The sequence below is a fragment of the Neoarius graeffei genome, chromosome 16 (genome assembly GCF_027579695.1).
Source record: "Neoarius graeffei isolate fNeoGra1 chromosome 16, fNeoGra1.pri, whole genome shotgun sequence".
NCBI lineage: Eukaryota > Metazoa > Chordata > Actinopteri > Siluriformes > Ariidae > Neoarius > Neoarius graeffei.
The window spans coordinates 15,594,536-15,621,730 of record NC_083584.1 but is presented as its reverse complement, the minus strand read 5'-3'; the positions used below and the strand labels follow the sequence as shown (position 1 = coordinate 15,621,730).

The following is a 27,195-nucleotide window of genomic DNA, read 5'->3' as shown; positions in this document are numbered from 1 at the left end:
GGGGGCAGGTAGTAATTGTCTCGAATAGTGGTATGTGGCTTTAAGACTGCTCTAAGGAAGGGGGGGGGGGGGGTCAGCCGTGACATCAGATAAGATTTCACGGAAGCAAAATTGAACCCAACGAGGCAGATCTCTGACCGGTATGTAAATTAGTAAAATGAGTCATCCACGCCTGTATAGAGCTTAATACTGTCACTTATACACACACAAGTTACTGATGAAACTTGCAACAGAAGTATTACCAAGAATCTTATTCTGTTCGTGACGATTCCTGTAGATAGATCTGACTAGCAAGATCCAACGGTAGACCACGCTACAAGAGGGGGCTGCAGGTAGCGGCGCGTAGCAGTGAGACAGCGTGAGTGCTTACACATAAACTCAGATGGCTAATGAGGGTGTGAGGATTCCCCATTCCAATAAACTTGCTCTCTCGTCTGTCTCTATGTCACACCTTTATTCCATGTAGAGGGGAGTGGATCTGCGAAGCGGTTTTCATCGGAGACGGATTAGCCGTTCTGACGGAGATAATAAGAGTAAGTGCCTTCCTGTTGAAGCGGTGTAAGGTTTAAAACCAAAGATGAACCGTGATTGGTCAAACGCGAATGACAGCGTAATGAATATTGATGAGATGGGCGGTGGCTGCATAAATGAATGACTAGAGTAAAGTGTGGACTATAACACAGGTTATAATTGTTTACAATGAGTTGAATGAAATGAGAATATGTAATTTCCAATATGTTCCTGATTTATGAATATTTTTCTAAAAGGTAGTTTGTTCTGCGCTGTATAACATTGAGTAAAATGGTTGAGACTGAATATTTTCCACCAGCTAATGCTCATGCATTTGAATGTTTTCCTCTGGTTATACTGTGGGGTTACAGTAGCTGATGCATTGAAGACAAGTTTGAATGTAATTTCTAAGGCAGCTTTGTGATATGTTCACATGCCCTATGGGGCGGGTTTTCGTGTGGCTATCAATGAGATGTTTTATCACATGCTGTTGTTTGTATTTACTTTTTTTTTATTATTATGATGTATTTTCATTTCAGAAGTGCCTTGCCACTGCTGTTGCCTATTTGGTATAGTTTGTTGCCAAAGAATAAGAGAATACAAAGACTTTGAATAAATAAACTGTTAAAACTTAAGCATTCAGGGGAAATAAAATTACCCACGAAGCTATTTGAATTGTGTCCTGCGTTATCACTTTTACCAGGCCACACAGATGTATTCTGCTTTGTTATAAAAATGTTTTTGTCCAAACAGTCTTCGTGAACAAGGCGAGTGTGTGGTGATGCAGTTAGACGTCGGTGTTTGCATGATGCTGAAACGGAAAGCTACAGCCTTTTCTTATTTGTTAGCAAAATTAACAAGGCAGTGCCAGGGCCCAAGTGTAGAAATGTAAACTTTAGCCCAGCAAAAGTGTGCGTTTGCCTGTAAAATGTTCTTAAATAAAAAGGAACCAAGAAGGTCACACACCTGGGACTCGTATGGTAAGAAAGCTACGTTAATTTCCTTCAGTGTCTTGATGACTCTTGAGACTCTCGACCTCCCAATTTCAGCAAAAAGTCCATCGGGGCAAGCTGAAGGTCAGGACAACAGACACAAGACTCAGACTCTGCTACAATCAGTAATGCACAACATTTCAACAATCTGTTTAATAAATAAGGAATAAAACACTGTGGGGTGTGCAGTTATAGGAAAATAATCACAGTGGTGTGACAAAGTGGAGTTACTGTTACCACCATGAGGAGGATTATTTTCCTCCAACAGCATGTTCTGAAGTGTTTTATTTCTTTTATACCACAGCAACCTGACAACACTTAATTATTAATTGACGGTGCATTTTTATCCATTTATAGTAGCATTTAATGTTGTGGAACGTCTGCAGAAAACAGAAAACTCCTCTTTTTTTTTAAAGAACCGATACTGGAGGCTCCTTCCACATCACCATTTAGGCTTTTTTTTTGTTAAATAAACATGTTTATTATTAATCTTGATTTATATGGAGCATCCGCCGTACAAGTCCCTGTGAATGAGCTGTTACTATGGAAACCATCACGTAATAATAATAATCTGGGATTTGAATTTCAGCAGGAACTACAGATCTGCTATTAAAGAAAAATCAACCAACCAACCAACACCCCCGGACCAATCAGAACAGAGAATTCAGCAGCGCTGTGGTAAAGGAATAAAAGCTGCCATGTGTGAAGTCTTACTGTCTGTGAAGAAGATATGCGCAGCCTTGTACGTGAAAGTTGTGTCCTTAAAATCGTTGATCAGAGCGTGAACAGACTGCATGGAGAAAAGGAAACAATGACTGGATAATAATAATAATAATAATAATAATAATAAATCATCATGAGACATGAAAGCCTTCAATATAATCCAGTAAGTAATGCGCATGAGTGAAGGCTGTGCACCTTTGGCACAGGAGAGATGAGGTAGATGGCCTCCAGACTTGAGATCGGCTCTCTCCGCTTGTTCACATCCTCCACAACTGAAAGGAACAAAAACAAGACAACGTGGTTTTACACAGCACTACAACTCGAAACCTAGCCTGATCATCTTCAGACGGAAAAAAAAAAAAAAGTGCAGCTTTACAGAAAATTTAAGACTTTAAATATATGAGCTAATTTTATCCCGAATTAATCTATTTAAAATATAAATATAAGAATTATTATTATTATTATTATTATTAATATGGAAAAAGTAATTACATTTAAGTAAATTAATATTTAATTTAATACAACTGTAAATATGTATAATTTATGATAATTTATTAATTCATTAAATGGGTAAAATTAAAGCAAATTAATATTTTAATTTTTAATATAAATTTAGTATTATAATCCTCCTCATCAATAATAAACTAGTTTAACTTTTCCATTTAATTAATTATTTTAATTTGCTAACAATATTATTATTATTAAAGGTCAGCTGCCTTTCAGATTTTTCAAGTGTAGGTCATAAAAATAATTTTCCTCTGACACCCAATTATTTTTTGTTTAGTGGACTGAAAGATACTGAATTCAAATCACAGACTTGCAATTTTATTAGTTTTATTTTTTAAATAGAACAATTTTTTTCCTGCTTCACCATGACCCAATTCAAGATACTACGTCATGCATCACGTGGTGGGCTTTCCCTGTTCGTGCAAGGCATTGCGGGCTACAAATTTGAAACAGGAGAGAAAAACGGAGGACGCGAGTGTGCGAATGAAACGTGAAAGACCAACTACAGTAAGGGAAAGCACGAAGAAAAAGACATTATGCTGCGAAGGAAAGGAAATGCAGGACCAAACTAATAAATATGGGCGCTCAGCGAGCACCTCGGTGCAGTACCGGTTCACCCAATACGCACACTACGCACGTTGAGTAGGGCCCCGCAAACTCATCGAGGCCCCGTGGGAAAGAAAAAAAAACGTGATGACGTGACCGTCCGTCGCGCTGCTCGCGCACGTCAGATTCCCAGTGCATGTGCATCAACCTAGCAAGATGAAGCGGAGTTATCCCTCGGGGAGTGAAAAAAGGAAAAAGAAACTGCATGAAAATGAACAGCGGGAACAGCAGTCAGGTAACTCTCCTCTCCGGGTGGGAGGGACGGGGCTAGTCGGTGTTTGACCTACATAACAGGGCGGTGAGCCCTGGGTGAACCCCGGACGGTCTCCGTGTGCGTCTTGCAGGCTTCTACAATTTAAGTGTTATATCAATCGTTCTGAGTGTAGTTACAACTGCACTTATACAAAATGGAAAGTAATGGATAAATATTTACTAAGATTGAATTTTGTTTGCTTGGAAAGCCCACAGGCAAATATAGATGCAGATATATTAGTGAATCAATAAAACTCGTGAAATATTATGACAATGGTGCTAAATAGGCTAAATAATAATCTAAATCACCGACATTTTAAGTACAGTATCTGAAGGTAAAACAAGTGCAGCCAATTTGATGGAGCTGAATTAATAGTAGCCTTATCTATATTTTACTTCTTCAATATTGTGGTTGACTCCACAATAGCATCCATTGATGAACAATTTGAAACTCTGAACCAAGACTAAATATGGAGTAGTGCTGAACTTCAGCACTGCATGTCAGATGTCCAGTGACTCCTGAAAGGCTCAGTGTATGGAACTTGAGAAAACTCTGACCTTCAACCAAGACTGTGACATCAGTGGAGTTGATCTGGCAAACAAAATCAAGAATTTACCTGACCTACCATCAGCTAATATGACTGCCTTTGAGCTGCTTTCTTTCCTTTGTGAGAAAAATCTGGAGGAACTCTTTCCTAACCTTTGGATAGCCCTGAGAATTGCTGTCACTCTGCCTGTGACAGTTGCCTCAGCTGAGAGGAGCTTCAGCAAGTTAAAAATGATCAAAAACTATCTGAGATCTTCCATGTCCCAGGAACATCTGAGTGGTTTGGCCATCATGAGCATCAACCATGATGTGGGGAAGCAAATATCATATGACGACATTATTGATGATTTTGCATCCAGAAAGTGCAGAAAGGGACATTTTTAATGGTGAGTAATTTGTTACACATTTAGTTCAATTTGATTTGGTCTGATTTGGTCTGTATTTATTTGGAGTTAGACCAACAGGTGGCGACACTAGTGCAATATGTTTAAAGGGGGGGGGGATGAGTGGAAGCACTGGGTGTCAGGTGTGACTGTTGAACATTTTGGGGTTCAGTTTAAGAGGGCCCCTTAGCAGAATTTTGCCTAGGGCCCCATGGAGGTCTGAACCGGCTCTGCCTCGGTGTGATCAACTGTTCGTTTAGTGACAGAACAATGAAACGGTCAGTGCATGGTCAAGGTAAACCTGTAGACGGCAGTAATGCAACACTGGATGCCAGCTGCCGTAAAACCCAAAAGAAGGAGGTAAACCTGCGCATGCGCACATGGACTTCCTCTGTCTGCTTGACTGCACGAAGCGAGCAATTTCATGCGCATTATTTGCTCGGGAATCCCCTCAGATTAAATAACTTCCCAGCTACAGAATGGCCTGATATTTTGTAAGATATTACAGAAATAAACATCTCACAATGACCACATTTCAGAGGGATTTCACTGATTTTATGAAATTGAAAGGCCGTCTAGCTTTAAAGGAACAGTCCACCGTATTTCCATAATGAAATATGCTCTTATCTGAATTGAGACGAGCTGCTCCGTACCTCTCCGAGCTTTGCGCGACCTCCCAGTCAGTCAGACGCAGTCAGACGCGCTGTCACTCCTGTTGGCGATGTAGCTAGGCTCAGTATGGCCAATGGTATTTTTTGGGGCTGTAGTTAGATGCGACCAAACTCTTCCGCGTTTTTCCTGTTTACATAGGTTTATATGACCAGTGACATGAAACAAGTTCAGTTACACAAATTGAAACGTAGCGATTTTCTATGCTATGGAAAGTCCGCACTATAATGACAGGTGTCCTAACACCTTCTGCGCGCTTCGGCAGCGCACTGATATCTGAGCTCAGATATCAGTGCGCTGCCGAAGCGCGCAGAAGGTGTTAGTACGCCTGTCATTATAGTGCGCACTTTCCATAGCATAGAAAATCGCCATGTTTCAATTTGTGTAACTGAACTTGTTTCATATCACTGGTCATATAAACCTATGTAAACAGGAAAAACGCGGAAGAGTTTGGTCGCATCTAAATACAGCCCCAAAAAATACCATTGGCCATGCTGAGCCTAGTTACATCGCCAACAGGAGTGACAGCGTGTCTGACTGCGTCTGACTGACTGGGAGGTCGCGCAAAGCTCGGAGAGGTACGGAGCAGCTCGTCTCAATTCAGATAAGAGCATATTTCATTATGGAAGTACGGTGGACTGTTCCTTTAAGTAAGTACACAAACTCTGGTAGGTATGTAGGTTAATAAGTAAGGAGATAAATTACTAATTAAGTAATTAGGTCAGCAGAGAAGCAAGCAGAGACAGACAGAAGTGCAGCTGAGGTTTGAGGAGGAGACTGTAAAGATCATTTCTGAGAGGAGTTTTGAAAAGAAAAGCTGTGGGGTTTTATTACCTCGCCCAGGACGGAGTCAACCAAGGGGCAAGGTATTGTTTTCGGTGGGGTTTCTTTGTTTGTTTGTTAGCAACATTACGGGAAAACAGCTGGACCAATCTTCATGGGCATTGGTCTCAAATAGAACCTCCAACATTTTGAGGGTCATCCGGTCAAAGTCACCAAAAAGGTCAAAATAATTTTTTTCCTGCAATATCTTCCTTCATATTCATCATATTTACTTCAAACCAATTCCATAAATGTTCATCTTTCAGGTTTGCTTCCACTGATATGCTACATGACGGGGTATCTTTCATAGTTTTCTTAGCGGTTGGGGGTCAAATGTCCCGGGGGGGGGCAAGGTCATTGCTAAAATTTGCATATTTTCCATTATAACTCGAAAACGGTTAGAGATAGAGAGATGTTTATCATTATCAACATATAGGAAGTCATATATGGGCTTTCATTTGGCACCATGACCTTTGACCTTGTTCGTCTGTGTGTGTGTCTGTTAGCAATCTAGTATCTAGATCAGGGGTGGGCAATTATTTTTTCCATAGGGCCACATGAGAAACAGAAAATTTTGTGGAGGGCCGGACCATAAGGCTGAACTAAATTCTGCATAATATTAATTGTATTTCTTTATATAAAGCAATAAATATCATTGTTTTTACAAGCTGCTAAGACTGGTAAGAGTGTGGAAAAAACGAGGTTGCCTTACAAAAAATGTCATTTATTCAATCAAATTTCCCAAAACAATAGTTAACAAAATGTGAACGTTTGTACCATTTTTTTTTCAGTCAAATTCACCCCAAAACACAATAAAGACATCACAATATTGTCTTTCTACTCCAAATATCAAGCAAGATACATCATATAATAATGATGCCCACATTTGTAGTCTAATCACCTCATTTGGTGTTTTTTATTTGTTCAGTGAGAGAAATCTCGTCTCTGTTGGTCTTTAACGAGTGCATCAGAGTCAGGCTGAATGTCTGAGGTGGAGATGTGAAGCACAGCTGACAGATGATCATCAGTCGATTCGGTGTAGGAATCAGATCTACAGATCGGCTCGGGCTCCGGCGCCTGCTGGTGACGTCACACTATGTGATTGGCTGGACCGTTTGAAGGATGACGTACAAGTTTGTGGTTGGTCTGGACAAATTACGGAAGTAGTTATCACGGGATTAGGTTTCGTGGGATTTCATGTCATGTTCATGTCGCGCGCATTGCGTTTTTGTTTAACACAACTTCAAAATAAAAGCAATGCACATTCAGTCCATGCATGAGGTAAAATTAGGAAATACGTTTATTTTGTAATTTCTAATTAACCTTACGCGGGCCGGTCAGAATGAACCAAAGGGCCGGATGCGGCCCGCGGGCCGGAAAATGCCCAGGTCAGGTCTAGATGGTTGTACCGATTGACTTCAAATTTTCAGGGTAGGTGGGCAATGGTCCGTAGATTACCTGATTATATATCGGGTCATGGTGAAGGTCACTGGAAAGGTCAATCTTTCGGTCAAAATAACATTTTCCATTATAACTCAAACAGTTGCCGATAGACAAATGTTGACTATTATGAGCATATAGGAACTCCCATCAGGCCCGGCACCGTGGGGGGGCGAAAGGGGGCGTCACCCCCTCGTGGCTACAGCCCCGCCCCCTCAACGGAGACTCAGATCACTTAATTGTTTTCTTATGAAAATATAATGTATTATAGACGTATTAATAATTTGCATTTTCAAATACGAAATATTAAGTGGTTGCGCATTGCACAAAAATACATTTCACATAAATCACTACTAAAACTGGCACGGTAGAACAAATCTGATTGGTTAGGATTCTTACATTGCACATTGTTACTCTTTCATTGCTGACACTGTACACGCAGGCAAAGGGTTTTGAGAGTGTTGGCGGTTAGCTCGTAGTTTGCTGCTGACCGTGCGTTAGACGGCATCAAAATGGATATAAGAAAATGGATTGTGTCAAAACACACTGTGGAGTATGCAGAGCCCAGCACATCGGCCACCTCAACTGACCAAGATGACACAGGCAGGCCGGTGAAAGGATGTGAGAGTGCCGCAAATGTGAGCTGTCCACCAGATGACCTGGGTAAAGAGTGTCCTGCTCAGCCATTGCTGAACCAGTTCCCAAAGAGACTGTGGGGCACAAATGATTACCGGTCATTTTCAGCCTCTTGGTACCGAGACAGAGAGTGGCTCGAATATTCTGTGGAGAAGGACACTGCGGAGCTATTTGTATGTATTTTAAATTTAAAGGACTTGCCTGTAGGTTTGTGTGTGTTGTTTTATGTTTGGCATCTTTCCGGTTGTAACGCGTGTCTGTGAGAAAATTGGAGGGGAGGGGTAACAGGTGGGCACGGGGGTTGATAAAGCGCAACTGCCCTGGTAATATGTCACATGATTTTCCCGTACTAAAGCAACCTTCGGGGCCGTGGTTTTGTGGTTGGCGCAGTTAATTGTTTGAAACACGTTGTCAGACCGCCATCACTACTACACACTATATGAAAAATATTTGCCCCCTTGCGATTTCTAATTGCCCCCTTAGTAAACTGTTCCCGGCGCTGGGCCTGACTCCCATATGGCCTTTCATTTGGCACCATGATCTTTGACCTTGAAAGGTCAAACTTAAGGCCATGGATTTTCAGAGGGCTACAACTTGAAAACGGTTGATGACAGACAGATGTTTACCATTATCAACTTACAGGAAGTGCCATATGGGCTTTCATTTGGCACTTTGACCTTGAATGATTTTGAAATGCCAAACTCAAGGTCATGGATTTTCATAGGATTATAACCTGACAGATGATGACTGAGAAATATTACCATTTATCAACATACAGGTATAAAATAAATGCTGCCGGGTGAGGTTTGTTTTGCCTGGCAACACTTGAGTAATGTTTCCCAACCTAAAGAACTCTCACTCACTACATTTACATGCACATAGAGAGAATCGAATTTCTGCCGTTGCTCGACTGAAATCGAAGTTCAAAATGCCATGTATACACCTTAATTCGGCTGAAATTGAACCGAACTTGATTTCTCGGAATCGAGCTACACGACCTAGTTTATACGATTTCTGCCGAGCTACTTTGCGCATGTATACCCTATCGAGCTAGTTGTCGAGCTACTTCCGGGAGTGACGAGACCACAAGCGGGAAACACAACAGCCTCGGTCGGCATGACAACGAATCATGACAACGGCATGAATCTTTTCTTTTTGTGGCATTGTTTGCACTGTTAAAATTTAGCTCACTTACTGTATCACCAAATACATCTGTACAGCTGTTGCACAGCTGTGAATTGTGTACATAAACAAGTCATTGTATTTGTGTGTGTGTATATATATATATATATATATATATATATATATATATATATATATATATATACACACACACATACACACATATACACACACACACACACACACACGTCCAACATCTGAAGAATGTCAATAAAAACAAAACAATTGAACTTTGTGTGTTTATTAAGACACAAGTTAAATTGTAAGCAAAGAAAAAAATATTTTTTTGTAAGCAAAAAATGGACTTTAGAAAAATATTATTGTGCAAAATAAGTTGTCTTACAAAACAGTGGTCTGCGCCGGACAGTTTGTAGCCATAGTCTGTTAGAGCAAGCCTAACAGCTTGAACACGGAACCTAGTGTTGCCAGATTGGGGGTTTTAAGTGCATTTTAGCGGATTTGAACATGTTTTGGGCTGGAAAACGTCAGCAGTATCTAGCAACACTATAGCTCTTCTTCATGACGACAACCGGAAGTGTACCAACACGATGGGGCGTGTAGCGCCACGTGTGGCTCGGGTGCACAATAGCCCGATTTCACTTGTGCATGTAGGATTGGATTTCTCTGGCACCCCTGCTGGGACCCTTTGCTCGATTACCAACAGCAGCTCGATTTGGACATGCATGTAAACATAGTCAGTGTGTTCTAATGCATCTGATCTAATCAACATGCCAGGACCCAGACACCACAGTGCTGGAGGAGTGAAGGATGAGCACAAGAACTTTACTCACTGGTAACACCTTCAGCCATGATGTCAGACATCTTGCAGCACGAGGACAGAATCCGCATGCTCATGTGATCAACGATAAGCACCTGGGAGGAAACAAACAAACCCAAAAGTGATTAGTGACTGTAGAACACGAACAACACTGCAGCTAGTTTTAAAGCCCGTTTACGTTACCTTCCACTCCCCATCTTTCTTCACACTCTTCAGGACTCCGTTGAGGATTTCTTCAGAAAGAAAAAGGACAAATAAAAGACAGCACATTAATACAGTTTCATTTACGAGCAATGACATGAAGTGTCAGGAAGTGACGTAGAGATTAAAGACGGTGTGTTCACTGCAAAAAATTTAAAACTGAATTTGAGGAGAAAATTACTTAATACTTGTGAAATTATCTTTCTGCATTTTACTTGGTAAGATATCTTGGAATAAATTGGTTGCAATCTAGAACTAGGTTTAATAATCTCAGAATTGGCATCTTGTATTCCTCTAACAGGAAAGGCTAGATCGTTTCAACTATCTCATCTCATTATCTCTAGCCGCTTTATCCTTCTACAGGGTCGCAGGCAAGCTGGAGCCTATCCCAGCTGACTACGGGCGAAAGGCGGGGTACACCCTGGACAAGTTGCCAGGTCATCACAGGGCTGACACATAGACACAGAACCATTCACACTCACATTCACACCTACGGCCAATTTAGAGTCACCAGTTAACCTAACCTGCATGTCTTTGGACTGTGGGGGAAACCGGAGCACCCGGAGGAAACCCACGCGGACACGGGGAGAACATGCAAACTCCACACAGAAAGGCCCTCGCCGGCCACGGGGCTCGAACCCAGGACCTTCTTGCTGTGAGGCGACAGCACTAACCACTACACCACCGTGCCGCCCGTTTCAACTATATTCAAGATATTTTCACTTGCTAAGACATCATTTTTTGCAGTGTTTGTGAGGCGTATGAGGAACATCCTGTGATATAAAGTGATTTAAAAAATCAAAACTTAAGAAAAACAAGATCAACTGTGAGCTCCTGCTCAGAATGCAAGCAATTGACGGAACAGGACACTCCGGGCTCGAAATTCATATATATTTTTTCACCAGCCAGTCGGACTAGTGACCTTCCAAAGTAACTCGCCAAACAGAAAATCAACTCGCCAAAATTTGTTCATGTGTGAATTTTACTTCTGTCAAAAATAACACAAAAGAGAGTAGTTACCATTGTTCATGACTAATCTGCATTTATTTCAAGACCCGAGTATTTTGATACTGTTTTTTTTTTTTGCACACTTTACAAATTAGCATTTGCTGTTCCACGTCCTCCTCGCAATATCCAAAAAAAATGCCAGATGACTGACCCCTTACTAGTTCTTTTAGGAACCAATTCGTCCGCTTCCATTTTTAATTTGTCACTGAAATTGACAGCGCTTACACGGTAGCCTATGCAACACCAGCGATTGCACGAACTGAGTCAGCGCTGTAAACCGGAACGAGGAAATCTTCCCGCAAGTTCCTTTCAGCACCGAGATGTCGCCCGGGATTGGTTGGCGAGTGCGTGACGTTTTTTTTTTTACCCTTAGGCAGCCTCTCACGTTACTGCCTGAGGTACAGGGAGAAAACCACCGGAAAAGGTTTTAAACAAACGCAACAAACACAAGTCAGCAGATGACCATAAAATACTCGATAGGTACGATATATTAATTATATGTATCTCACACAGAATTTTCGAAGATATATTGAGTATATTCGATACATACACAGCCCTAGTCCGAATCTTCGCTTCATATATATTTTTTATTTTCAACTAGCCAGCCGGGCTGCCTAGTGACAGGAATTACCCGCCAAATGACAAATTAAGGTGGGGTTTACATTAGACCGTATCAGCGGATCATCAGATTAACGTTTTTAAAACGATTAGTGTGCACACAGCAACACCAATACACGATTCGCGTGCACACAGCAACGCCAATACACGGATACGCTCGGCTCCGCAGGCATCCTGCACTCCAAATCACTCCGCCCTGAACAGCGAGTGCCCTCTGGAGGGTGCGCACTCCAGCCCTGCGCAGCTCACAGAGCGCGCGAGTGAAGTGCACAAGCAGTGATTCGGACTGAGCCGCTGTGTGTGTGATCTCAGTGCATGTCGGGCATGCGCGTCACTTACCACTTGCAAGTGGAAGGATGGCAAGCCTAAAGACAATCATAACTACACAATGGGCAGTATTTGCATCAGTATTTGCAGTATTTTCATACTTTTATACTCTTTAATGAAAGGTGATACAAGGCGGAAGTCCGCGCCGTTTTTCAGCAGTCGCGTCACATGACCAACGCCAGTGAATCAGGAAGGTGGATGTCACAGTGACGTTGTCCAATGACGACGCCAGCTAGAGCTCAGCACCGCGTATCCGCGTATTCTCAATGTTTACACAGCACCGGACCAGACACGATCTAGATTGAATACGTGGACCCTGGCGGATTCCCGTTTCCCGGCGTTTTAATGTAAACGGACAGTGCATCCGCGAAGAAAACGAGACAGATACGGTCTAATGTAAACTTGGCCTAAGTCGCCTCGGGCGACCGGACCACCGCGAATTTCAAGCCCTGACACTTATTATGAACGTTGACTTCACCAAATACAGTAATTAACCCTGAAACAAGTAAGTAAACAGCAGTGTTCTCCCCAGGGATTTCAAAGAGCATCCTGGTAAACTGTCATTTTGAAAGAGCATTTTGCTTCTTGAAATAGCGTCAGAATCCACCCTATATGCTTTATAAAGACATTCAGTCAGTAAACAGGAAGTCGATGTGCAACAGACCTGAACACAGCATCACGGTACAGAACCCCAAGCGGCTCTGATTTGAGGTTGCTGAGAAAAAGGGTGTTTCGGACAGACAGAGGTAAATAAGCCGGTATAATCCCCGATCAGGGGTATAAAAAGGTTAAATTTCAAACCTGAAGAGAGTTTGTTCCTCTTGGGGAGGAAATCTTAAAATGTCCATGTACCACAGGTTTCCTTTGAGGTAGCTAAGAAACCTTAATTATCCAAAGAACATTTCTCTTTTTTCCTCCTCTTCTCAAAGAAATGACATAAAAGTAGAGGACTATAATGTACAGTAGATATAAAAAAAAAAAAAAAAAGTGTACGCACCCCGTTAAAATGGTAGGTTTTTCTGATGTTTAAAAAAAAAAGAGAGACCACAATAAATAATTTCAAAATTTCTCACCTTTAATGTGACCTATAACCTGTACAATTCAATTGAAAAACAAACAAATCTGTTAGGGGGAAAAACATTTTTTTTAAAAATCCAATAAGCTGGCTGCATAAGTGTGCACACCCTTAAACTAATACTTTGTTGAAGCACCTTTTGATTTCATTACAGCATTCAGTCTTTTTGGGTTCACACCTGCCATCAATTAAACTGACACTGATTAACCCAAAATAAAGTTCAGACATTTACTCAGTTGCGTCCTCCAGCAAAAGCCAGGGTTCACAGAGAGCTTACAAAGCATCAAAGGGATCTCATTGCTGAAAGGCATCAGTCAGGAGAAGGGTGCAAAAACATTTCCACAGCATTAGATATACCATGGAGCACAGTGAAGACCGTCATCAAGAAGTGGAGAAAATATGGGACAACAGTGACCTTACTGAGAACTGGACGTCCCTCCAAAATTGGTGAAAACAAAAAGACGAAAACTGGTCAGGGAGGCTGCCGAGAGGCCTACAGCAACACTGAAGGAGCTGCAGGAATTTCTGGCAAGTACTGGTTGTGTACTACATGTGACAACAATCTCCCGTATTCTCCATGTCTGGACTATGAGGTAGGCCCACAAGACGGAAGCCTTTTCTTACAAAGCAAAACATCCAGGACTGGATAAATTTTGCAAAAAAAATAAATAAATACATCAGCTCTCCCAAAAGCATGTAGGAAAACATGTTATGGTCTGATGAAACCAAGGTTGAACTTTTTGACCACAATTCTAAAAGGTATGCCTGGCACAAAAAAACAATACTGCACATCAAAAAAACCACCATACCCACGGTGAAGCATGGTGGTGGCAGCATCATGTTTTGGGGTTGTTTTTCTTCAGCTGGAACAGGGGCTTTAGTCAAGGTGGAGGGAATTATGAACAGTTCTAAATACCAGCCAAGTTTGGCCCAAAACCTTCAGGTGTCTGCTAGAAAGCTGAAGAGGAATTTCATCTTTCAGCACGACAACGACCCCAAAAAAGTTTTGGAACGGCCCAGCCAGAGCCCAGACCTAAATCCAATTGAAAATCTGTGGGGTGACCTGAAGAGGGCTGCGCACAAGAGATGCCCTCGCAATCTGACAGATTTGGAGCGCTTTTGCAAGGAAGAGTGGGCAAATATTGCCAAGTCTAGATGTGGCAGGCTGATAGACTCCAACCCAAAAAGACTGAATGCTGTAATTAAATCAAAAGGTGCTTCAACAAAAGTATGAATTTAAGGGTGTGCACACTTATGCAACCAGCTCATTGAACTTTTTTTTTAAATGGTTTTCCCCCCAAAACAGATTTGTTCATTTTTCAATTGAATTTGACAGGTTATAGGTCACATTAAAGGTGGGAAAAGTTTTGAAATTATTTATCGTGGGTTTTTTTTTTTTCTTTACATCAGAAAAACCTATTAACTTAACGGGGTGTGTACACTTTTTACATCCACTGTATAATAAATATAAATACATATTTTAAAAGCTGCATTTCGAATTTTTCAAGTGTCCAAATGACAAAATGAGGGTTTTTTTTACTAAAATACCCAAATCTTAACCGAAACTAAAAATGGAGGAGTCAAAAACTTTCATAGTAAATATTTATTAGTATTGTAAATCAATGTAATTTAAGTAATAATGCTTTTAAAAAGTTATTTTCCTTTTCTAATGTCGAGACAAGTGGTCTGTTACATTTTTACCATCAGTGACTGATCTATTAAAAACGTTATTTACATGCAATTTTTGTGGGAAATTGGATTTTTAAAGGTCCAATGGCATGAAATTTTCACTTTCTGAGGTTTTTTAACGTTAAAATGAGTTCCTCTGACCTTCTTAAGTCACCCCAGTGGCTAGAAATTTCATAATGTGTAAACCAAACTATGCCCAACATTTGAGAATGGCGCGTCAAAACGGCGCGTTGATAAACTCTTCCCTTTACTACGTCAGCAAGGGAGATGATCCCCACGCCCCCCCTCTGGATTCCCACCCACTGTATGGATTGCCCCGCCCAGTTGTAGTGAGGAGACCATAGAGGACACAACATGGCATCACCTAAGCGAGCGAAACATGGAAATTGCGCTGTACATGGATGTGACAACACAGAAAAGAGTCTGTTTTTACTGCCGACGGGAGAGCCCCTGAAGACGCAGTGGCTTAATTTTATTTACTCCAATAATACGCCGTCGAGTCTACCTAAGACGGTGTATGTTTGTCAGAAGCATTTTCCTGAGGAATGTTTCCACAACTTGGGACAGTACAGGGCAGGTTTTGCACATCAACGGTCACTGAAGCCTGGGTCCGTACCAAGCATCCCTGCCGCATCAGCAACAAACACCGAACAAGTAAGTGTATAACTTAAGTCGTTTTGCCGTGTTTTAAAATCGGTGCGTTAGTCTAGCAATGGCTACATTAGCTGTGCAGCTAACCGCTTCCTGCAGTTAGCCAGGTACTCTGCGCTACAAAACTAAAGAGCATGCAGCATGCTCTGTTAAACTGAGTTTAGTCTGGAAATTGACTGTAACTTATGAGCTTATGTTTGACTATTGCTCCGCAATGCATATCTTCTGTTGGATAAGCGATATGTTGCTGTAGTTGCTGCTTCTATCCTCTTTGGTTATGGAGTGCGTGTTCAAGCCTAGGGTATTATACGTTCGTAAACTACCACTCCGAACACTCTCACTCTCTGTGTCACGTTGAGTTTACGAAAGGAGTCCGAGGGAGAACGGGGTTTTGTCTTAGCAGCGTGGCTACAGGCGCTGATAGCAGCGAGTATGTGTGCGCGCAGCTTGGTCAAGCCCCTCCCCCCATGTCCCACCCCCACCCTCTACCCTTCCCCGCCTCCTGCTTCTCATTAGCAAAACGACGCACTGGGAAAAGCGCTGAAATGGGGCTTTCTCCCAGGAGGCTATATTTACGTGCCGAGGGTTCATTTCGAGAAAGGCTGCGGATATAACATCCGGAAACCTCCACGAGCCCGTTTAAAGCATCAACAAACCACCATGCCATGGGACCTTTAAAATAAACACGAGAGAGAGAGGTGGCTGAAACAAATTGCTTATTGTCCACGTTACATGTAAAATTCTGATAGATAAATTTAAACACCATTTACAGACTTAAGCAAAAAACACATCGACTTGGATGCGTTAATGAGATCTCAAATTCAAAATTACATAAATTCAATGGAAAAAAAAAATTTCAAGCTGTGCAAAAAGCTGATTCTAATATAGGATTTAAACCCCATCTCAGCTTACCACAGCGCTCAGCTATTTTGGATTTTGTTTCATTTACACTGAAATAAATAACCACATGTAACATCACACAAAGCTTAAAAAAAAAAAGTTTAATATTTCATAGAGCTTTTTTTTTTTTTTTAGCAACAGGGCCTTCTTAAAATATTTTACTTCACACACATCATTCTCAACTTCCTCATATAATTCGCATTACTGTTTTGTGAGCATTTATGCAACTTGGCATGTAATTCTGTGCAATAAAATTCCGTTTTATTTATTTATTTATTTATTTATTTATTTATTTTTAACACCAAGTTTAAAATGGCCGAAACAGGTTTGTGGGACACAATAGAGGTGGGTGTGAACAGGAGTTGGTTGAGTATTTAAAAACAACAGCAGCTCTGTAATGTCGTAATGTGGGAAGAGCGGACATGTGGAAGACGAGAGAGAGGATGAGTTTGACTCACCATCATCAACAACGACAACTATCAAGGTTTATATTGAGGCACAAAATAAACTGCCTTTCTGCACTAAAAATAACTCAATCCAAGAGTCAGAATTTTTGAGCGAGCAACATGACAAAAATATCACCTCTCTGTCTAGGTCTACTTTCTTCCTTTTTCTTTAAGTGTTAAATATTTCTTCATTTATTGGCGGCCTTGGCCTGAGGTTGGGCCGAAGTGCCCTTGAGCAAGGCACCTAACCTCCAACTGCTCCCCGGCCGCTGTAGCATAGCTGCCCACTGCTCTGGATGCGTGTGTGTGTTCACTGCTTCAGATGGGTTAAATGCAGAGGAGGAATTTCATTCTGTGCTCAAGTGTGTGTGAGACAAAGGCTTCTACTACTTCTACTTCCTTAAATACGTCAATATAAATTGGAAACATTTCAAAAATAATTTTTGTAAAAGATATCACAAAATGCAAAATATATCATAAGTGTATTGCGACAATTTATTGTGAAATCAACGTCCAACTGTACACTCTGAACGGTTTCTGTATCTGCAGCATCCAAAAAGCCCAACACTTGCTTAATGACACTGACGTCACGCAGAATCAGACCAATCACGATGCTCCATTCCTAACATCCCGCCTCAAAAAACACATGCAGCGAGTACACTGCGGGTGGTAGAAATGGGCAACTGGACTTGCTTGAAGATTCTTGAAAACGTTTCACCTCTCGTCCAAAAGGCTTCCTCAGTTCTGTCTGACTAATAGGGAGTATCAGATATTTATGCTCTCCTGGATCAGAATCAGAATCAGAATTCTGATAACCAGCTCATCTAAGGCCAAGTTTACATTAGACCGTATCTGTCTCGTTTTCTTCGCGGATGCACTGCCCGTTTACATTAAAACGCCTGGAAACGCCGGGAAACGGGAATCCGCCAGGGTCCACGTATTCAATCCAGATCGTGTCTGATCCGGTGCTGTGTAAACATTGAGAATACGCTGATACGCTGTGCTGAGCTCTAGCTGGCGTCGTCATTGGACAACGTCACTGTGACATCCACCTTCCTGATTCGCTGGCGTTGGTCATGTGACGCGACTGCTGAAAAACGGCGCGGACTTCCGCCTTGTATCACCTTTCATTAAAGAGTATAAAAGTATGAAAATACTGCAAATACTGATGCAAATACTGCCCATTGTGTAGTTATGATTGTCTTTAGGCTTGCCATCCTTCCACTTGCAAGTGGTAAGTGACGCGCATGCCCGACATGCACTGAGATCACACACACAGCGGCTCAGTCCCAATTCACTCGCGTGCTCTGTGAGCTGCGCAGGGCCGGAGTGCGCACTCTCCAGAGGGCACTCGCTGTTCAGGGCGGAGTGATTTGGAGCGCAGGATGCCTGCGGAGCCGAGCGTATCCGTGTATTGGTGTTGCTGTGTGCACGCAAATTGTGCATTGGCGTTGCTGTGTGCACGCTAATCGTTTTAAAAATGTTAATCTGATGATCTGCTGATACGGTCTAATGTAAACCCCACCTAAGGTGTCATTGAGGCATCATGTTGATGTGGGTCACTGGAGGCTGGGTGTGAACGGCGAGTCATTAGGGTGATCAAAGGATTGCCCGTTAGGGTGATCAATGGCAATCTGACTCTCTCTGTCCTCCTGTGAGTCACCGAAAACAGCTGGGTCCTGGCGTACACCCAGCCGTCTGGGAAGAGTGTCCAAGACCCCCACCTCTGTTCAGTGATGGCCGTTCCAGGTTGACAAAATGGCTTCTTTAACTCCTCGCTCATACCAATGATCCTCTCTGGCTAAAATGATAATAATAATAATATAATAAAAATAATAATAATAATAATAAAAGGCTTTTTTCATGGTAAATCAAATATATTCCATTCAGCTACTCGTCTTTGACTCATTCAATATCATGCTAGCTGAATGGAATATATCTGATATACCACGAAAAAAGCCAGCCAATATTATTTAATTATTATACCTACAAGACACTTTTCCCATGGAATAAAAACAGGTGTTCTATTCCCTTCTAGCAGGTTTACTGATGGCATGCAATATTGTTAGCATGTCACTTATCCTCCATGTATTACGACACTCTCCCCAATGGAGAATGAGCGTGCAATATTGTTACAATATTGCACGTTGTCAAGACAACATGATGTCACACGTCAGAGACGTAAAGCTTCTGTGTTGCGAACGACTGTGACAATTTGTAAACAAACATGGCTGCACGGTTTGCTTTGTTAAATACGGAAGATTTTGAGAGAATTGTGTGTGTAGCTGTCAATGTTGATTTTAAAAGTAACCAAGGAAATTACATCGGGAAAATAATAATAATAATAATATTCGGCTTGACTGTGCTAGCGTTGGCCTTTGCTAACACTACACCAGCTAGAAGGTAATTAGACTGCCGCACTAACAGCGCCAAGTCGCGGGTAAACTAGTGTTGGCCTTCACTAACGCTACTGCTACGCCAGGTGGAAGTTGACTGGACTGCCGCGCTAACAGCACCGAGTCACAGGTAACCTAGTGTTGGGCTTTGAGAATGCAGATATGAAGAATATATGTATAATAATAATAGCTGGCTTTTTTCGTGGTATATCAGATATATTCCATTCAGCTACTCATCTTTGACTCGTTCAATATCATATTAGCTGAATGGAATATATCTGATCGACCACTCAACGCCAGCCAATATTATTTAAATATGTCACTCAGATCTGCGATGTACAGGGTGTTTAAAAAAATGTGATGATATTTGAGATGTAAATATCCCAGAAAATACATAGTCTAGGCCTGGGGTGCCATGGTAACGGCCCGCGGGCCGGATACGGCCCGATTGGTCATCACATCCGGCCCGGTGGTTCATGAGACTTTTTTTTTTAATAATAAATTAATAAAAATCGAATGTTGTGTTTTTTTTCGTAATGATTTTAAATCTAATGTTTCAATTTGATTCCATTTTCGTGTAATCCATCGGTTCGTTTTTAGCTGCTCTCTGCTTGCTGCAGCACGCGCAGGTGCAATGACCCGGATTTAATGTAGAGTAGGCTAGTTGTTGCTCGTTCACAAGCAACAACAGTCTAAAAAGAGAAAAGTTGATTCTGAGGGTCGCATCTTTCAGGAAAAATGGAGAGAGAAATACTTTTTCTGGGAAGTAGGGGGAAAACCTGTTTGTCTGATTTGTTCGCAACAAGTGGCTGTACCGAAGGAATACAATGTCAAAAGACATTACGAGACCCACGCCGACAAATACAGCCAATTCACCGGGCAACGCAGGACTGAAAAGCTAAATGAGCTTGCCTCAAACCTTCAAAAACAGCAAGCAGCTTTCTCAAAGTCTCGAGAGACACATGAAGGTTCGTTTTAATATCATACATCATCTTCAGTTCTCCTTTAATGTTAAATGCGGCTGTTTTCAAAGAGGGGTGTCTCAATATCTTTGTTGTACATTTTATTTCATGTTAGGGGCAGTGAAGGCGAGCTACATCATCGCGTGGGGGATCGCAAAAGTGTCCAAGCCATTTTGGGAGGGTGCATTCGTCAAGGATAAATACGCATCTGTTGGAATCCAATCTTTCTATCAGTCATTGCCACCAGAGTACCCAATTATCACGGCCTTTGCCGGTAAAATACTCTGTATGTTCGGGACAACATATTTATGTGAACAGGCATTTTCAGTAATGAATATTAATAAATCGAAACCGCGTAGTCGTCTGACCCATGGACATCTCAACGATGTCATGAAAGTAGCAACTGCCCAGAGTCTGTCCCCCAGTGTCGACAAGCTGGTAAAAAGTAAAAGACTTCTGGCTTCCACATGTAAAATGTAGCTGGTATTTCTCCCCCATGTAACCTTGTGCTGTGTGCTTGAGGGGGAATAAACAGGATGGGTGTGTGGAAATATATGTGGGACTTGACCAGCAAAGTTAATGTGCCATCTGTAGTTTGTTTTTATTGGTATGTTCAGTCATATGCTACTGGATATGAAGGCTACGTTCACACTGCAGGCTGAAGTGACTCAAATCCGACCTTTTCGCCCATATGTGACCTGTATCCGATCTTTTATTGACAATATGAACGACACAGATCCGATTTTTTCAAATCCGACCCAGGCCGTTTGGATATGTGGTCCTAATTCCGATTCCTATCCGCTCTTTTCATATGCGACTTCAGTCTGAACCGCCAGGTCGCATTCATCCGACTTACACGTCATCAACAAGCCACAAACGTCACTATTCTGCGCTGAAGTAGGCGGCGGGTCTCTCAAAAAAGTTACAACAACATGGCGCATAATCACGGGCGCAGATAGAGGGTGGGACGAGTCATATTTAAATTCACCTCGTTCGGTCCCCCCTACTTATAGGGAGGAAAAAACGTCTATGCTGTCTTTCTTTGCATAAGGCAAACCTCACGGAAAAATCAAAAGACTAATTACCATTCGGTTTATTGAGGTGCACAGCAGTGTATACATAGTTGCAACAACTCACATAAAACAAAACAAAGACTGATATTCGGTTGGTTGAGCTGCGCAGACTGCACAGGTTGCGAGCTCGAGCTTGGTTGCTATGGTTACTAACAAGTTTGACAGGCATGTTGGGGTTGGTTTGCTGGCAGCTTTGTCCCCCCCCCAGTTTTTTGTCCCCCCCAGTTCAAAAAACGTATCTGCGCCCCTGCGCATGACATCAATGCGAGGGACGCTTCGGGCTGTGAAGGTTCTGAATCTTCTCAATGGAAGGACGCAGAGGTTAGGGAGCTGATTTCCATTTGGGGGGATACAGCTATTCAAGCTAGACTGGATGGGTCATACCGCAACCGGGCGGTTTTACTTCCGTAAACACTGGCCATGCTCACTGCGTGTGACGTCGTCGTATCCCGCAATGCGCATGCGGAACACTTTTAGGTCGCTTTTCGTTCATACTGAGGATCACATACAAGTCGCATATATTTGTTAATGTGAACGACCTCACAAAAAAATCGGATTTCACAAAAAAATCGGAATTGAGCATTAAGCCTTGCAGTGTGAACGTAGCGTTAATCACTTGACCTATTGGTGGAATTATTTACCCTGGCACTTCTTTCTTTTGACTCGTTTAGGCCTACTTGCCAATCGTTTTAATTGGCCTAATTAGGCCTATGCATTGACATGTTTTTGATGTGCAAGATCAGTAAATCTGATCTAAGTCATTTACAGTTTACACTTGTGTTATTTGTGTCTTAGTCCATTTCTGTAGCATTTTTTTTTATAAATGTAGGCTACTTGCATGCTTAGACTGTTACATTTTCAGAGGGTAAATTGCTTTTGTCTGCCATGTTATTGTGCGCCTCATTTTGAGGCTATAGCTTTACAATTCCTTTTGGGCATATAGGCCTTCAAAAATCATATAAAATAATGTCCTTTTGTTGAGTTAGTGTCTGGTCTTTTCAGGCCAAAAGTGTAATTCGGCCCCCAAGGTCCCACTTGAAAAAAATCTGGCCCCCTTACCAATTTCACCCTGGCACCCCTGGTCTAGGCAAATGAACCTGAATAGGCTTAATGTTGAGCAATAAAAGATTTATTCCTCAAAATTTGAATGAGAAATTCAAAGGTATGTGGATTCCATAAATTTTCAATATACATGCCTAACCCTAACCCAGGCTTCCTCTTTGAACTGTTTGTGCCATGTCCAAATCTGCACTGGAGTTGGTGCATTTTTACAGAATCCTCTCATAAATGCACGCTGCAGTCTTGTTCAACTGTGTTCAAGCGTACTCTAACACACACACACAACTTTTCTTTTCCAGTGAATGGCATTTCTATACTTAAAAAGATAAAAACAAAAAACATCTCATTATCTGTAGCCGCTTTATCCTGTTCTACAGGGTCGCAGGCAAGCTGGAGCCTATCCCAGCTGACTACGGGCGAAAGGCGGGGTACACCCTGGACAAGTCGCCAGGTCATCACAGGGCTGACACATAGACACAGACAACCATTCACACTCACATTCACACCTACGGTCAATTTAGAGTCACCAGTTAGCCTAACCTGCATGTCTTTGGACTGTGGGGGAAACCGGAGCACCCGGAGGAAACCCACGCGGACATGGGGAGAACATGCAAACTCCACACAGAAAGGCCCTCGCCGGCCACGGGGCTCGAACCCAGACCTTCTTGCTGTGAGGCGACAGCGCTAACCACTACACCACCGTGCCGCCGAACAAAAAACATGAAAACACAAAATTTTGATCCGTTTCCACACATGCTGTTAAAATTTGAGGTCAACTGAAAAAGAATTGGCAAAGTTATTAGATTGTGAAATATCTTTTTTTTTTTTTAAACACCCTGTATTTCATATGAAAAATGCGAGGTTTTCAACACAAGAAGATAAAATTCATATTTTCAAGCCAACGTGTGATTTTTATGCCTCCACCACTGTAAGGTGCAGGAGGCATTATGTTTTCGGGTTGTCTGTGCGTCCCAAAACCTTGTGAACGCGATATCTCAAAGGCAGATGAAAGGAATTTCACCAAACTTTCACCATTTGTGCACTTTGGGACAAACATGAACTGATTAGATTTTGAGATCAAAAGGTCTAAGGTCAAGGTCACTGTGAGGTCAAATGTCTGCCCGAAAACCTTGTGAACACAATATCTCCAAGGCTGATACAAGTAATTTCACCAGGTCAAGATTACTGTGAGGTCAAATGTCCATCCCCAAATCACAACTTAATAAGGCGTGTAGTCTACCGTGCAGAGGCGTCCCCATCGACGTCGAGTTCTATCTAGTTCTTTTTATTATATCGACACAAACAAAAAGTCCCCAAATTTATCAAAACAATTCATCAATTTCCTCATGAGTGGCAGAGATTTAGGTCATGGTTCTCCATGTCCCGGATGGAGCTCGTATGAAAAATGTGAGTGGTGTATTTCCCAGTAAAACACACAAGTCCATGTCATTATAAACAAACAGGTGTGTGTGTGTGTGTGTGTGTGTATATAAAAATGGTTTTCCCCAAAGCGTTTTAGCGTGTTGGGCCCAATACGCTTGCTTTGCCTGCCAGTACATAGTCTGGCTAATGCAACTTCAAAGCTCTGTGAGCATTTGGTCTGGCAAAGATATTAAGCCCAACCATTTCCCAAAGGCGTGGTTGACCCGCCTCCCTGAAATACCTCAGTTTGCTACTGGTCGAAGCCAGAAAAGGCTGTGACGAAGCTTAAACCAATCACATCACTCTTTCCTCTGACGTATGTGACGCGACGGAAACTGCTTGAGTAACAGGAAGAAGATAAATACCTCCAGCGCTGCTCTTTGCTCAATTTTCAATGAGAACTTCCCGTTGAATGCTTTCAATACAGCATCTACCGCTGTGTCAAAGGCTTGCCGCTGCTCCATGTTCGTAATGTTTCTAGTGAATGAAGCGCTTCCGGCATAGATTCTGTAAACAATCTATGGCTTCCGGTCGCAGTTCTACTACGTCACTGCCTTGAACACGCCTCTACCCAGGGCCGTTGGAGATGCTCAAAGTTGATTGGCTCCCGATTTTCCGGGAGCTTGGAAGAGCTGGAGATAGCTTGCCTTGCCAGACTAAGTTTGCAACAGGCCCCCGTGTTGCGTCACACTTAGGATGGGCGGGCCCAGGCTAGCCGGTACACTTAGTCGCTTTAGTTAAAATCCGATACGCTTAGATTTATACCGATACATTAAATTTCCTACCCACAAGTAACTAGATACATAGGAGAGCAAATAACAGATCCATTTACATACTGATTAAAATTAAAATAGAAAAATGCTTGAAACATTTTAGTTTATGTGTAATGAGTCTATAATATATAACTTTCACTTTCTTAAATAACTGATGGAAAATACTGAACTTTTTCACAATATTCTAATTTTTTGAGCTGCACTAGTATTAATTACACACACACACACACGTACGTTTGACTTGGCAGAAAGATGTGGGGTTTTTTGTTATGTGCCCCCCCCCCCCAAAAAAAGTTTCTCTTATCCAGACTTGAGAGAGCAGCGGTCTCAAAAGTAGCCGGTCACCGGCGGCAAATCGCCGGCTATGGCTTGTTATGCCGTCGGCTATTGTCAGTCGAGTCACAAAATTTAATATTTCTGACAGCAAAAAAAGTTGTGAACGTAAATTACATCCACTGTGTCATGTATGTCCGTTGCCGCGTCAACTGTGTTTACATCCTCGACACGATTGCAGCCATTACTGCCGCCTGTGTTGCCAGATTGCGCGTTTTCCCGCCCAATCTGGGCGGTTTTAAGTGCATTTAGGTGGGTTTTGAACATATTTTGGGCTGTAAAACGTCAGCAGTATCTGGCAACATATTTTTTTACTTAATACAAGAAATTAATGGATGCCAACGTTTTTGCCAAAATGGTATTTTATTTTCCATTGTTTATGCAGCTTCAGCATCATACTGTGAGATTCTGTTCAAATTGTTTTTTTCTTCTATGAAGCCTGAGCCATTTATTTTATTAGTTTATAATTATTGTTTAATTTAGTCTTCAGGAGCGACTGCCTGCACACAGTACTAGTTTTAATAGTTTTTTTCTTACATGAAAGCTGAGGCATTTATATTATATTTTAAGGTAACTTCATGTTGTACTGTGAGGTTCTCTGCACTTTAACTTTTGAACCAACAGGTGCATTTGGATAAGTAAAGCCTATTTTTCTGCATTTTTGTAGTCCTGGTAATCTTTTATATTGGTAAAGTTGTTTATAGGACCATTTCTCAGTGTCTGTTTTTTTAATCAATAGTTTTTCAGTAATAACTTAATATTTAACATATCACTCTATTTTAAACAACCCCCGCGCCTCCCCCATGGCTTGCCCCCATAGTCTCCAAAATTTCTGTGGGAAACACTGGCGTGCGTAACAACGCTTATCAAGCTTAAGCTAGACGACCCGCCTCAATGTTATCCCAATTTTAGATGGCCTGTTCCAAACCATCCCGCCCCATGAAAAATTCATACTTGCATATCTCTCTCTCTCATATATATATATATATATATATATATATATATATATATATATATATATATCCCTGCATGCTTTGCGTGCATTATGTCTGCCGCTGGCAGACATTTTACCATTTTGCACCCTGCTGTAAATTATTTGTACCCTGCTATTCTCCCAAACTTTGAAGCCCCTGAGAAAGTGGGTGTGTGAATATTTTTAAAACAATAAAAGTAGTTTCTAAGAAAGAGCAGGTGTGTGTGTGTGTGTGTGTAAGGGACTGATCATGATGATGAGTCTCTCAGGGAGTTCCTGAGTTTAGAGCTTATTATTATTCTAATTAAAGCAAAAGATCACTGTAACACACACAAACTACAATTATTCCTGCATAAAACACTCTTTATTAGCGGTGTGTGTGTGTGAGACAGAGAGACTCAGCCCAGATGTAAGGTGGAGTCTGATCACTTGCTCTCACCTGACAGCAAATAAAACACTCAAACTTTATCACCATCACACACACACACACACACACAGTCAGGGCAGTAAAATGGATAAAGTTTTAAAGTCTCTTCTATTCTGTTCCGGTATTTATTTATGTATTTATTTATTAAGTAGCAGACAGAGAAGCATCTTGACCGAGTCATGGCTTCCTAAACCCAATGCGGAAGTTCTTCCACTGCTGCTCTGCACAGGACTTTTTAAAATGACGCAAACTCTCCATCACATCACATCACTTCACTCTTCTCTTCTCTTCTCTTCTCTTCAACCACACCAACACACACTGAATAAACGGCTCCTCAGACACCACACACACCAACAACACTCATGTTTACCATCGAGTAATGTCGGAATAAATGTTTACTTACTCTCTCCCACCACCGCTTTCAGTCCACTTGGAGCCATTTTGACACTTCCGTGTTGTCAAATTTCCACAGCCGTGTGAAGGAAGCGACATTAAAGGTCCTCGAGATGACTTCCGGTTAATAATACATGTATTACAAAATAAAAGTCTGTATATCCGGCCAGTAAGTAAGTCCGTCGGTGAGTAAATAAATAGTTTATTGTTGTTATTATTAGTAGTAGCGGTTGTAGTCGTGTTGAACTGTCAATTTTATTCATTTCCAATTCGATTCAATTTATTAGTAATCAAGATATTGCTTTAGAGACTTTATTATTAGTAGTAGGTCATTAAAGTATGTCAATTTTATTCATATTTTATTTTCAATCAAGACGTTCCTTTAGATACGTGTTTTATTATTGTTGCCACAGTAATAATCT

At 41.6% G+C, this 27,195-nt stretch overlaps 1 protein-coding gene across 1 annotated transcript in view; it reads right to left on the bottom strand.

Annotated features, from left to right (window-relative positions):
* Positions 1–26,868, bottom strand: part of stxbp2 (syntaxin binding protein 2) — a 53,982-nt gene extending 27,114 nt beyond the window's left edge. The window contains exons 1-6 of the mRNA XM_060942566.1: positions 26,784–26,868; positions 10,231–10,280; positions 10,061–10,142; positions 2,421–2,497; positions 2,217–2,292; positions 1,477–1,580 (exon numbers count right to left, since the gene is read on the bottom strand). Coding sequence (XP_060798549.1) covers positions 1,477–1,580; positions 2,217–2,292; positions 2,421–2,497; positions 10,061–10,142; positions 10,231–10,280; positions 26,784–26,820 — 426 coding nt within the window. The 5' untranslated portion in view covers positions 26,821–26,868. The remainder of the gene's footprint in view (positions 1–1,476; positions 1,581–2,216; positions 2,293–2,420; positions 2,498–10,060; positions 10,143–10,230; positions 10,281–26,783) is intronic.
* Positions 26,869–27,195: the final 327 nt, after the last annotated feature.